The sequence below is a fragment of the Acipenser ruthenus genome, chromosome 22 (genome assembly GCF_902713425.1).
Source record: "Acipenser ruthenus chromosome 22, fAciRut3.2 maternal haplotype, whole genome shotgun sequence".
In the NCBI taxonomy this organism is placed as follows: domain Eukaryota; kingdom Metazoa; phylum Chordata; class Actinopteri; order Acipenseriformes; family Acipenseridae; genus Acipenser; species Acipenser ruthenus.
Genome location: NC_081210.1, coordinates 2,092,292 through 2,106,078, shown reverse-complemented (window position 1 = coordinate 2,106,078; position 13,787 = coordinate 2,092,292). Strand labels below are relative to the sequence as shown.

The following is a 13,787-nucleotide window of genomic DNA, read 5'->3' as shown; positions in this document are numbered from 1 at the left end:
TTACAAGTACTATTATCAGCTAAAGGCGCTTTGTATCATCTATGCAGCCTCTTTACTATGAACATTACTAAATTACTGAAAAGGTTTTAGAGGGTTGATGCAAAAGAAGATGTTCGTACTCCATTTGTTCTTTGTGATTTTTAATATGGAATAATTTGGCTAGTGCAAAGTTATGTTGGATCTTGCATTAAGTGGCAATATGTGGTTTCTATTGCACGCTTTTGAAACTGCTTGTATAAAATCCACTTCTTTGGAAATGAAACCTGATGGCAATGGAAACCAAGCCCTGGTTTGGTTCACAAATGGGATTGAGTGTGTTTTGCAATCTACTGCACCTTGTGAAAAATGACAATGGCTCAGTACTGAGAGAAATGCTTGCATTTAAATACAAAGTCCTTGAACCAAAGCTTTGCACATTTTTCTGAATTCTAAATCTGAAGTGCTTTGGTAGAACTCATTTCGGTTTTGTTGACAAATGGAATAAGGCCTTGCATTTATGAAATATTGACATTCAATGTCAAGATGCCTGCCAAAGATCAAGTCCAGCCTGGTACAGGTTCAAACACACAAGGGGCATACATTCAAACTCTGTGCTCAAATCAGTGTGAAGGTTTTGATAAATGCAAGTCTGAAACACAGCCCCCCTCCTCTTCTCTAAGGGACAGCTTCAATTGTCATCATAAAGATGAATAACTAAGCAAGTCAGCATGGGTTTGTGGAGTAAAAAGAATCCCCACAGTAAAATGCTTAACCCCACAGTAACTTCGGTCAAATGTACCCCCTGCAGAAATAAAAAATAGTTATTCATAATTGTAAAGATTGCTGTAACAGGTTATAACTTGCCCTATAGTGCCTTATTTATAAAGCTGACACAATGCATTACCTGAAAAGCGTAGAGTATCTGTAAAAGGGGGGTGGGGGTCCTGATAACACCACTGATCCACTGATGTGACGTCCTCACTGAGACATGAGGAAATCACCTGCCCAGCTCCTAACAGAGCCTCTCGCATCGTTTATTTCACATCCAGCCGTGCTCTCTTGGCAGGCCTCCCTCACCATGCTCTTGGATTTCCTTTTGTGTTGTTTCTTCTACCAGTGTAATTGCTTACTCTTAAAGCAATTTTTTTTTTTTAAATTGCTTGTATAAAGTGTCTCTAAAGCAGAGGCAACACAAAGCCACTTTGTAGCTTGGAACTTGGTTTCAAGAGACTTTCAGGCCACTGCATGGCACAACATGGGAGACTTGGGGTTTGATACGGCAAAGTTGCCTCAAACTAGGTCTCCTCGTCTACTGGAACCAGGTTTCAAGTCACTGTTCTTGAAAACGTGGCTTTGTGTTTCCTCAGCTTTATTGTATAAGAGAAGACATGCAGTTCGTTTCTGGATGCTCAAACTTAAAATATGAGACACTCTACACACAATGTAAAAATCAAAACGCTCCACTGTGAGGTCATCCTGCCTGTCCTGATAGCTCATTTCATTACCATTTCAACAAAGCTGGCCTTGGAGTTTGAAGTGTCTGACACTCATCAGGGTTTAGCATAATGAGGAAAACAGACTCAGACCACAGCAGGTGCAATTATTGTGCAGTAATTATATCTTGGTTACACAGTGTATCTTGTAATCTACAGTTCTGGCCCCAAAAAAGTTAAAGTAAACCGCTGCTTGATGTCTTGAATGTACTGACTTTTTATTTTGGTTCACGTGTTCAAAATGCATCGATACTAAACTGCTGTTTTAAGACCCTAGGCTTTGGATCGATGGGGATCATCAAATGCAAGCCTGATTGGAGATATTGATTGGAGATGATGGCGGTGGTGAGTCAGATTTTGGATATATTCCTGGAATCTCCAGGGTAAACTCTGACTGTGGCACTCGATACGTGAGTCTGGAACGAGCACGTTGCAGGGATGGCACACATTTGCTTTGTCATTTCCCTTGAGAATCAGCCCAGCGAGTAATCTTCCGGTATTTTTTCCTTCAGGATTTAATACTTTAGCAGGGACATGACTTTATTAGTTGGAATGAAGGGTGTTTGTCTGAGGCACATATGCTTTAAGGGGCAAACAGCTATGGCTGTATATATATATATATATATATATATATATATATATATATATATATATATATATATATATATATAATTACTTCTAGAAGCATAACAACATCCTCACAAATCTGTAAAACTGTCAGAAATCTTCACAAGGAGGCCAAGACAGTTTTCCTGCCGCAATACTATACAGCAAGTTTACTTCCTGTGTTACAGGTAATAGGCCCCCATCTGAGCCTTACACTGGCTTCCTATGGTGTCCACGGGGTCAGGTAGGACCCTAATTCCTCCAACACAGATACAAAATTGAAACAAAAGATTGACAACAAAACACTAAGAGACTTGAGACAATGTTGTCATGCAAATGAGAAGGATTACGTTTCTAAAGTCTTATTAGTATTACTGCACCTTTAATTCTAGCGGTCTTCCTAACAGAGGCCAATTACTGCAACAGGTTAAATGTTTTATGATAAACACCAGGCTCAATTATACAGTGTTATACTGAGACCTGAGGGAGCAGGCTTGGTGTTTCCTTAATGATGAGCTTTTGTCACACTTTATTGTGAGCTGCTGTGCTGGAAAACCACGGAAGTTCCTCTGTTCCTCTGTAATGATGTTTATTTTCATTGTCTGTCAGTATCCCTGTCATCTTTTTTAAATTATACCTTTTTAATTGTTTTCAGCTCTTAAACAGTTGCAGAATTCAAGTTACTTATAAAATGCTATAGCTAACTTGAAATCTGCAAACTGTTTAAGAGCTGAAAACAATTAAAAATGTCTAATTAAGCAAATGATCAGTTCAGTTAAGGGTCTAGTTAAGTAATTGAGAGCTCAGTTGGAATGAAAACCAGCAGACCCAAGGGGTCCCCAGGACCACCCACCCACTAATTACCACGATGAGACCTTTGTTTAATATTTTTTAACGTTCATTTGTTTGTAGATGTGTAACATGTAATATAATGGACTTCCAATTTGATGGGTAACAGGCGTGAAATTATTTTACAGTGCGTGCTTGATTCAGCAAACAGATTTTTACACAGCGGCTAAACTTGTTTAATATGCAGTTCGAGCATGTCATTAGATGTTCAAAAACTGTATTAAGCCTGCCATTGTACTGCGCGTCAAACTAACACTAACACATTAACCTACCTATTAATAAAACCCCAACAGGGTAATTGGATTAAAAGTACAAAAATAAAATCAAGCGACTTCACATTGATTAGGTACGGCTAATTGGAGCCAGGTTTGTTTTTCAAATGAAGCCAGCAGTGGAATTATATGCTGCCCTGTGGTTTCTTGTCCTGTACTGTAAGTGCTTGAAAGAGATTAATAGGTATTAAATGAAACTTTCACGTGTCAAGGTGTCAAAGCCTTCTCAGTATTAGTATTTATAGCACTTAGACACAGCCTGGACCTGTCAGCTTCAATTACTGTACAGAATGTCAGGAACTCCAAACAGGTTTTTATTGGTTTTTAATTTTTTATAAAGTGTGACTTATCAAGTACCGGCACTAACTAATAACAAAATAAATAAAAATAAAAATAAAAATAAATAAAAACTATCGATATTCATGTCACAGTACAAGGTTCTCAGTATACAGAATAAATAATAGTAAGAATACTTAATTGTTTAAACTTGAGTGTCTTGTTTTTATATAATTGGGTTACAGTGCTGTGCAAATTATTTTAAACAGATCACCCCATGCTAAAATAAACAGCAATATAACAATGTGGTATGCAACTCGGCATCTCATCACTGCTTTTTTTCTTTCAGTCCTACAGAAGTTGTTAATCAGGTTTAACCCCTTCACTGCTGAGGCTGTTTGCATATCCTGTGCTGCAGAACGTTTTTGATATCAATAGGCCTACATAATTTCAGCTAACCTATACATTAATATTAAGTTGGGTTTTTTTTGGAAGGACTCAATCACTCATTATGCCAGTGAAATGGTTAATCTGTTACAATGAAAACTGCTTTATTATTATTATTATTAGTTTATTTAGCAGATGGCTTTATCCAAGGTGACTTATAAAGACTATGGTGTGTGAACTATGCATCAGTTGCAGTCACTTACAACAACGTCTCACCCGAAAGACGGAGCACAAGGAGGTGAAGTGACTTGCTCAAGGTCACACAGTGAGTCAGTGAGTGAGCCGGATGTGAACCGGGGACCTCCTAGTTACAAGCCCTTTTCTTTAACCACTGGACCACACAGCCTCTAACCGCATATTGTAATCAAAAACGACATTCCCTAAACTATTCACCCATGATCAAAATTAACAAACATTATCCCATGAAGTGGTTTTTACTGTGCAGCGTGGTTGTATTCAGCGTCGTAATCAGAGCTGATATTCTATAAGGTCAAACTTAGGTTTCAAGCTATAGCTAGTATTTTATATATATATATATATATATATTTTACTGCTTGGTATTTACTATTCAATCTCCAAATCTATGTTACACGACAAACCAACAGAGGAAATAAAGGAGTCTTTTGTACTTTAACAGAATTTTTACATGAGCATCAGCATTGATGATGCAAAAAACCAGCCGTGGACACGACCTCGCTGTCCTCATAGCTAGTTACGGCTATGGTTGTATTTGCTGTGTTGTTTTAATGCGCAAGCTTTATACAGTTTAATTTATTCAATTAAACAAACCCAGATCTCTTCCTAGTCACAAGCCTCCCATGACACAGGACATTTCTTTGCAACGATTGCCGGTGCTTGTTGGAAAACAGGATATAAAAACTGTAAGCTTCCAAAAGTGCGTAAAACTACCAATAACAACATTTGCATAGTAACCCACGCTGATTTGCATTCCGTGCTAATTGTGTTTAACCCTGCTGCTTCTAACAGCCAATCGCTCCATGTATGTGGTTACAATCATCTGAGCGTTCGCTTGTAGAGAGCCGTGCGGATTACCAGTAATCTGAAAGGTGCTTGGCTGGATCATACCTTTTTCTATCTGCATATTAATTGCATATAATTGAGGGTAAAAGCAATGGATATATGGGTCAAGAGTGCAAAACACGAGGACATAGTGATATTTAAAAAGTGGCCTTTTTTTTTTTTGCAGGGGTGGGGGACTTTAATACATTATAAAAAGCAATCTCTTGTGTGTGCTTTATAAACCAGAGGAAAATGCATCCATTGTTTACTTAAACTGAATGCAATTGAGATTTTAAGAAACAGCAACTGGGCTCCGGTTTTATGTTTGTGCCCACAATGGGTTAAGCTCACAGGAAATTGTGTTTACTGAAATTCAGGTTTCAAGTCAGTACAACTCTTCCTAGCTTTTTACGATCAAGCTTCAATATGATTAAGCCGAATTGCTGTGGTTCCAGTGATTTGCTTTTATTTTTTGTTTATAAAAGATAACCATTGTGCCTAATTGCTTTTATTAATGGAAAAGAAAATGTCAGGTAGATCTCTTTTTTTCTTCCCGTTGCTAAGCTAAATAATAAACCTGTGCACCATTGAGAGGCCGTTTGTGTGAATCTAAGCTCTATAAGAAACAGAATGATGGAATGCAGGGTTCGCGGGTATTCTTCTTTTAAACGTTTGTTATATTTTCCTTTTGAGGATGGCATTGAATGCAAGAAAGCTTTTAAGCGCTTGAGCTCTCATGAAAACAAGTCACGGCCAATAATGCATACAATGGCTTTATGTGTTTGTTAAAGAACAGGAAATATGTACTAAATGCAAGTTCCTTAGATACTTTACAGATCATCTGTAGTGTAACGAGCCTTAGCAGTGACGTCAGAGACCACTGGTTAGCATTTTAACAGGAAATTAAAAAAAACATTGAAAGACAAAATGGCGCCGTAAACAAAGACCATACACAGAGTTACTCATCCACACATATAGCAGACTCATCCCTGATAAATGTACACAGATGACATTAGCAAACACTGTTATCATGTCAAATAATATCATAAAAAAAGGATATGTTGGTTCACTGGAGAAATATTATAGCATGGTGCTTAAGATCTCTCCACTGTGCCTGAACAGGTAACCCTAATGAGGCTTGTTATTATACAGCTCACTATATGATGTCCAGTCAATAATAATCTCACAAAGATGTTTTATTTTAGCTAAGAAGTCAATAATCGATAGCAACATACTGAAGCCTACCTTGAAATAACGGGTCCCACTTAATGGGGCAGCAGTGTGGAATAGTGGTCAGGGCTCTGGACTCTTGACCGGAGGGTTGTGGGTTCAATCCCAGGTGGGGGACACTGCTGCTGTACCCTTGAGCAAGGTACTTTACCTAGATTGCTCCAGTAAAAACCCAACTGTATAAATGGGTAATTGTATGTAAAAATAATGTGATATCTGTATAATGTGAAATAATGTGATATCTTGTAACAATTGTAAGTCGCCCTGGATAAGGGCGTCTGCTAAGAAATAAATAATAATAATAATAATTTAAGGTAGGCCTACATGTAATGCATGTTTGTTTAATGCAGTTATGTTATTAAAAGTTTTGATAATTTGAAGCGTGCTGAAAGCAGGCCAGATACAAACCTCTTGGTGTATTTTTACATTTTGTTGTATTAACAAATGTACAGAAATTTAAAGAAATTTGATAATGATACTTCCTGCTGTTAATTTTTAAAAACATTTTAGAAAGTTTGTAATTATTGTGCTATAAGCGTAGCCTACACAACTGTGTTCTGATATCTACAGGGCTGTCTTAGTGAATTTAATGGTTATTAACAATGGTTGATCCAATTCTGTTTTTAAACACAAATTCATACTTCTGCTTGCTCATTTGCCAATGTTTCGCATACCGTATCCTTTTTAACCAGCACATATAAAAAGTCTAATAATACTTCCGCTTCATACTTGAGGGTGTACAATACAATGTCATTTTGTAAAACAAAACTGTTACTTAATTCCCACGGACACAACCTTTTAACAAAGTTGGTGGAATGTTTAAATTGAGTTACGACATTCCTACAAGGTTGTGTGTTAGCAGCTTCGCAATGACCGCATGAAGCTAGTGATCCAATATAAATGCCAGTCTCAAATAATCGCCGGTCTCCAATACGTGACGGGTCTGCTGGCAAATTGTAAATAAATGCCAGAGGCATTACGCAAACAAGAGGTTGTCACTGTACCCTAACCTCATAAATCTGGAATGAATGCCACCACTAAAAGTATAGTTTAGCATGGGACTTTAGAACAGCAGAGACTAATCATGTAGAAGAAGGAGAACAGTCGGGTCAGCATAGAGACTGCAGAACATTCCAATTGTATTCTGTTCTGCATGAACATTCTGAAGTATTCGCAAAATAAATTAACAGGAACATCAGCTTTGTATAAACAGTTTATTTACTCTAAACACTTACATGGACAAAACACCATATAAAACAACGAATCCGATGCAGAAATAAGCCATTGTCTGCCTTTGAATCACTGTGGCCATTGTGCAGCGCAACAAATGTTCTAGTACTCAGGTTTTTTTTTTTTTTTTGTCAAGGCAGTAAAATGCTCTGTTACAACATGCTGAATACAAGGCTGCATCAGGAGTTGGAAAGTAATCTATAGACTAGTGTATTTCATAGAAAGTATAAAAGTTCGTAATTTTACAGCAGTTGAAAGAGTGACATTAAAATAAAAGCAAGTTTTACATTATTAAAACCCATGAAACAAAAGATACAAAGAATGAAGAGACCGAGTGATTTTTTTTTTTTTTTGTTTATATATATATATATATATATATATATATATATATATATATATATATATATATATATATATATATATATTATATATATAAAATATAGCCAATTTAGCAAATATGCATTCTTGGACTTTGATGCGAGTGGCAAACATAGTAATTGGCACACTGTAGTTTAGCTTCACCAGTTCTTTAGTGACTTTGCCAAACCACAAGCAGGTAACTTTTTGGAAAGGGGGGTGGGGAACCAAAAAAAAAAAAAAAAAAACACACAATAATAATAATAATAATAATATTGCCAAACCAATCCCTTCCATTGTTGGTGAACTTGATGCTTATGGTGGGGAGAACTTTTTAGCTTGTGCTCGAACCCTCTTTTCATATTCTACTCTGTTTTGGCTGAAAGGGAAACAAACATTTGTTAAGAAAACACATTCAAGAATGAACAGACTGGTGGTGTGGATCTCTGCTTGGCCTCTTTGGCGTGTATAAAATCAGTCTCGTGCACCACTGTGGCCTTATTCTGCCATCTACTAATCAAATACATTGGATATATTTCTTACAAGACATTCATTTAATCAAGTGTGGAGCCCAACTAGTCAGTTCCATCCGGGCAATAAGGAGAGAGAAGACAGAAAATGAGATAAGGGGACAGCAAGGACACAGGACTGCATCTTACCAATAAATTGTATATGCCTCTGCTTGAGCAGGATCCTGGATATTTGGCTCATTAAGAAGTTCTTGAATTCCTAACAAGATCTGAAAAGCAAAAAAAAAAAAAAAAAAAAATTACCCTAATTCAGGATATGCAAATATTTAAATTAACACACATATATATTTTATATAGCGCCTTTCATAGTGGACCACCATCAAAGTGTTTTACAAGATAGAACAATGCATAATACATTAAATACAGTGAAATACAGGGCATAGTACATTAAATACAACAGTAAAAAACAATGCAAATACATTAAATATAGGCATAATACATTAAATAAAAGGCTAGGATTTGAAGTTTAAACATTGTGGATGCGTATGTCAAGCAGAATTATACGAAGATGGAGTAAAAAGAAAAAACCTGCAATATCAATTTAGACAACAGCTAATAACAGATACCAGGCTTAGAGAGCATTAAAAGCAAGAGAGAACAAGTGGGTCTTGAGAGTTGATTTGAAGCGAGTGATTGTGGGATTGTGTAGAGTTCAAGAGAGTAAGAAACTATTGTTTTCACCTGTTTAATAGTAATTGCTGGCCTCCAGTCTTTGTCTTCTTCTAGAATCGATAGACACACTGTGCCAGATGGATATACGTTAGGATGGAATAGAGGAGGCTCGAATTTACCTGGAAAAATAATGTTGCCCATAACTACACATTCACACAGTAAAGTCACCATTATATGCAAGCATTCCAGTAATTCAACACTCAAGTCGTGAGATTAACACCATGCATTTAAAACACTGTGCTGGTTAAATGCCCATTATTTAATTGGGGCAAGCAGCTTCAAAGTATAATTTGGTTGCCAGAATAATCTGATGTAGCTACTAATAAAACGAACATCAGAGATTACGTTAAATCCTAGACCAGTGGTTCTTGCAAGACGGGGGCTTCAGGATGATTTCAGGGCAGAGCAGAACTTACACTTTGGAGGAGATGAAGGGTAATCATCCTTGAAGAGCATCCGCAGTTTAAACAAGCCTCCCTCCCATGGAGTCTGTCGAGAGAGAGAGAGAGAGAGAGAGAGAGAGAGAGAGAGTCATTATTTCAAATGGCTGTTCGACAAATGGCAAATGACATTTATACAGGAAAACAATCCTGAAGAAAATTCCATTAAAAACACTGATCATTCTATTCCATTAATTTCAGTAGCTTCTCTCTTTAGGCAGTCGTGCCTTACACAACAAATCTACAATTGTCTCTTGCGACACAAAAAAATAAATAAATGAAATGCTAGAATTGATCGTTTTGCTCCATTATCTATGTATCCAATCACTGAGAACCAGTCGCTGGACAATGAAACTGAATCCAAAACATTGCAGCACGTTACTCAAAGTGCAAATGCTCCCATAGGACCTGTCTTCATGCAATCTGGAAACCTACCCCTTTCTTCCCTGGAATGGCACACTCCCAGTTCATGAGATTCATCGTCCCATCTGGGTTTTTTGTTGGCACTGCTACAAACCCCTGCAAAAAAATAGGGAAATAAGAATGTGTTCATCTGCCCCCTGTCAAAAACCTTGACCTATACAAACTGTGTTTTGTTCTTTCAGGTGGGATATGTACTCAATCATACGGAGATCAAGCTTATTATAAAATAACCCCCCCACCCCCCCAATGACAATCCTCAGTCATTTGCGCTTGCAATGTTAGTGAGAAAACTTCTAAAAAAAAAAAAAAAAAAGTATTTAAAATTAAATAAAATAAACCAGGTTGGTTTCTTTATTTGACCAGAGTTCAATGTAAGGATTTACAAGCCAAATCCAGTGAGCTCCGAGTCATGCTTCGCTATCTATTGTATGTAGTAATCAAGCCCTCCCAAATAATACTACAAAAGGGAACAGTTCTTGGTACTTACAAAGGGATGATCTTTTCGCCAGGCTTTTCTTTCCTGAGCAAGTCGACTTAAGGCGATACCAGACATGACTTCCTTCTCTGAAACAAAGATGCACACATTTAAGAAGGTCTGATCAAAAAGAGGTACCACATAACAACGTACATACCTATACAAGACAAATGCACACGATTAAGATGCAGAACCTTACATTTGTCAATATTTATTATAAGGTTACATTTCTGTATTTAAAAAATTAAAATTAGTTTAACAGTGCCACCTATCGCTTGATAAATGCTCGTACAAGTCATTACTTGAGGAATAACTGCTAACCAGAAAGTAAATAAGCAACACAGCTTTGTACCTACGAAGACTGCATTTAAAACATAGCAAGCATGCCAATTAACCAAAGAGAATTCCAACGCATGCAGCGGTCCAAGTACACCCGGGTCTCAGACGGACACCAAGGTTTTATTTATAGGCCTTAATTATAAACGCATTTGAAGTAGCTGTGCCTCAACACACTACAGAACACGTGCCTTTATGTGTGTTAATGCCTTGCCTACCTTATACACCTATTACTAGCCTGAAGTTCAAGTAGACTTTTTTTTTGGGGGGGGGGGGGGGGGGGGATATGATATTAACACACACATGCTTGTTCTCCCAGAAACAATTCAGTTTCTTGTTTACCTCGAACTCATGCAATCAGGAGCTTGCTAGTTTGAATACAGGTCGTGCAGAGTTGCCAAAATACCAGTCTGTAAAAAAAAACACTTCTAAATCCTGGAGTGGTTGTCAGGTCATTATGACACTCCAGCACTGAGTCGGAGATCACAAAAGAAACCAGTCATTTAGTGGCAGTGAACAGCATTTCTGATTGACCCTCTGACATTTCTTAACTGTACTCGGCCCTGTTAATCCAACAAAATGTAATGTTCTATCTTCATAGCAGTGCGATTACCACATACTGAAAACCTGCTTCTGAATCACGGGGCTTCAACGCCTGTTCATTGTACATCACTGAGGAAGGAAGCGTACATTATCAGTCTTCTTTCAAGGTTAAGACCGATGGCAATCGTCACAGCTTTAGTAGCCCATTCCTACAATTGCAGAATGTGTATTTTGAATGTGTGATAGTCACAGTCTTCATCCAAGATTTTATATTGAATTACATCACACAGCTGACCCATAAGAAGTTATTTGACAACTGACAAGTTCCTACATGATGTAGAACACGTGGATGCGTAGTGTTCAACTAGTCTGTGCTGTAGAGAGTGCAATAAATGCATCCCCAATACCAGAGAGAACGTTGCACTGCAGACTCTAGCAAACCACAGCAAGAGCCGACCTCCATTGCTAAAGCAATCGCGGCAGTAAAAGCATGTCGCTGAATTTACCTAGGTTTAAATAATGCTGATACATTAAATAGCAGAAGTACTCTGGGTTCTTTTTTTTGACACATTTTGGAGCAGCAACTTTAATATTTGGCATTTAACGGAAGTGCTGGGGATGTTAAAGTGAGCATTTGTTGATTTTATGCAAAACCAGTTCAGAAGTACTTGTAAAATGAAACACAAAACCGATACCTTTGTGGCACATACCGGTACACCACAAAAAAAAAAGTTATAGCACTTTAATAGGCCTTGAAAATATATGCCAAAGCTATATATACCAAGAAACGATATGTTTACCGTCCACTAGACTTGTGAATTCATCTAACGAAAGCGCACGACCCATAAAAGACAAATAAATAAAAATTTAAAAAAACCCGCAAGGCTATACCTTAACGGCCTGTGTCAATATATAGACATTTGCCTCACCCAAAGCAACCATTTTATTCGTTGTGTATACGTTTCTCTCGAAAAAACACGTCGAGTTAGTCATGGAGTTACTACCTCTGGGTAGAAAATAAACTTGAAACAAAGACCAGCGACACTCGCCTCCAGCACTCAAACATCCGTGTCTAGTTTGAGCTGTATAAACACCCGTCTCCTTGGTAATCCAGCAACAATTATTATCACGCCCCGATCTTTCCACGGAGTAAAAGTTACTGCTCAAATAAAACACTCCACGGAATAACATAGTACCTTGACTTGTGCCGACCCTCTTGCTCCTTCCCTACAACATATTTCTTTTTAACCCTACGCAAGACTAGTCTGCCACCAGAAGAGGCAAAACGATACATACCCGGATTATTGTTTTCGTAATCTCGGCTCGGTTTTTGTTTATTTGAATAGTTCTTTATTTGTCCCCGTCCCCAATAAACAACTTTTTCACAGCACACCGTTTTAAAAACCTGATGCCCCCAATTTTAGCCCGCACAAGACAAAGAAGCTCGACCAGGCTCACCCAACCAAGCCGCACATCCATTTACATCACAGTGTTTTTCCTGAGCAAACTCAGTGCTTAATTTTCTACTCAAAAAATTATTTCAGGGTATAAAATATTAAAGTATCCGACAAGCGCTTACCTTATTTGTATGAAAATGTATATGGTTTACTTTAAAGGCTTATATCTCAATGGGTTCTTATTTACTTAATATTAAATATTTTATTTTTTTTTCAGTATTTTTTTTATCTCGGGACAAAAAAACCCTGAAGTTTCCCTCCTGAAAAGGCTCCGAAATTCACCCAGGCTAAATAGGACCTCACGTAAACCCGCGGCCCGCCTGAATTCTATTAACACCTTTTAGGACCGTCTAATTCAAAACTGGAATCGTTTGGTTGATTTATAGTTGGATGTCATCTAAATATGTGTTTCAAAACATTAATCTTCAAGCATTTCTTTAATTGATAAGATGAACTACGTTTTTAAACGACTAACGCCACACTATACATTTCAACAAAACCAGAAGAGTCAGGAAAATAAAAATAAAAAAAACACATGTTAATAATTTGTAATTTCATCGCCTATTGTGTTATTTTTTTATTTCTATTATTATTATTAAAGAAATGTAATGTCTTTAAATGTCTATGCAGGCACCTATTTAGGCAACTATATATTTAAAGGAGCCGCGTTCCCTGTCAAAGGGAGTGTCTAAAAAGCTTGTTCAGTATTCAAATCCGAAAAAAAAAAAATGGACAAATAGTTTTAATAACACCATTTGAAAACTAACGATATTTTCAGTAGGATTTCAGCCGAGCTGTACATAAGCATCCACCAGTGTTTTCCACTAGAATTTCTGCAGGTGTTTATGCTTTCATTACTTGTTTTACACCTGTGTGGTTTGCTCATAAATGAGTGGTTGTTAATATTGTGCTCAATTTAGTGTCCCGGGATGACAATCCAGGGAAAAACAGTGACAGGTGGTAACCTTAGCTGTGCCTTATCTGTGCACAGTGTACAGGTTGATCACATGTTGTTTTCAGAGCATTATGTAAGTAAGTGCTAATAAATGAATCTGCTGTCTATAAGCTTGAGATTGTGCTCAATTACTTGATTGTGGTTGAATCAGGTCCCTGCCGTGCAGCACTGCAGTGGATCTTTGTCTGTTTCTTTGC

At 37.4% G+C, this 13,787-nt stretch overlaps 1 protein-coding gene across 3 annotated transcripts; it reads right to left on the bottom strand.

Moving 5' to 3' along the window:
* Nucleotides 1-7,829: 7,829 nt before the first annotated feature.
* On the bottom strand, nt 7,830-12,941 carry LOC117431379 (SUMO-conjugating enzyme UBC9-B). Of its 3 annotated transcripts, XM_058995757.1 has the most exons (8): nt 12,758-12,941; nt 10,978-11,045; nt 10,312-10,388; nt 9,837-9,920; nt 9,378-9,450; nt 8,971-9,080; nt 8,419-8,498; nt 7,830-8,138 (listed from the first exon to the last, which is right to left on the bottom strand). In XM_058995757.1, the coding sequence occupies exons 3-8, from the start codon at nt 10,375-10,377 to the stop codon at nt 8,075-8,077; spliced, it is 477 nt and encodes a 158-aa protein (XP_058851740.1). In that variant the 5' UTR covers nt 10,378-10,388; nt 10,978-11,045; nt 12,758-12,941; the 3' UTR covers nt 7,830-8,074. The 3 variants fall into 3 exon arrangements, with proteins under 3 accessions (XP_058851740.1, XP_033908135.1, XP_033908134.1); XM_034052244.3 differs by lacking the exon at nt 10,978-11,045 and having other exon boundaries at nt 12,758-12,940; XM_034052243.3 differs by lacking the exons at nt 10,978-11,045; nt 12,758-12,941 and adding an exon at nt 12,475-12,646.
* Between the last annotated feature and the right edge of the window lie 846 nt (nt 12,942-13,787).

Excerpts from the sequence above, each read along its gene's own strand:
- LOC117431379 (XM_058995757.1), bottom strand. The coding sequence starts at position 10,377 with ATGTCTGGTATCGCCTTAAGTCGACTTGCTCAGGAAAGAAAAGCCTGG. Across the intron at positions 9,921-10,311 it reads GGCGAAAAGATCATCCCTTT|GGGTTTGTAGCAGTGCCAAC; the intron begins GTAAGTACCAAG and ends ATTTTTTTGCAG. Across the intron at positions 9,081-9,377 it reads CCCTTCATCTCCTCCAAAGT|GTAAATTCGAGCCTCCTCTA; the intron begins GTAAGTTCTGCT and ends TTATTTTTCCAG.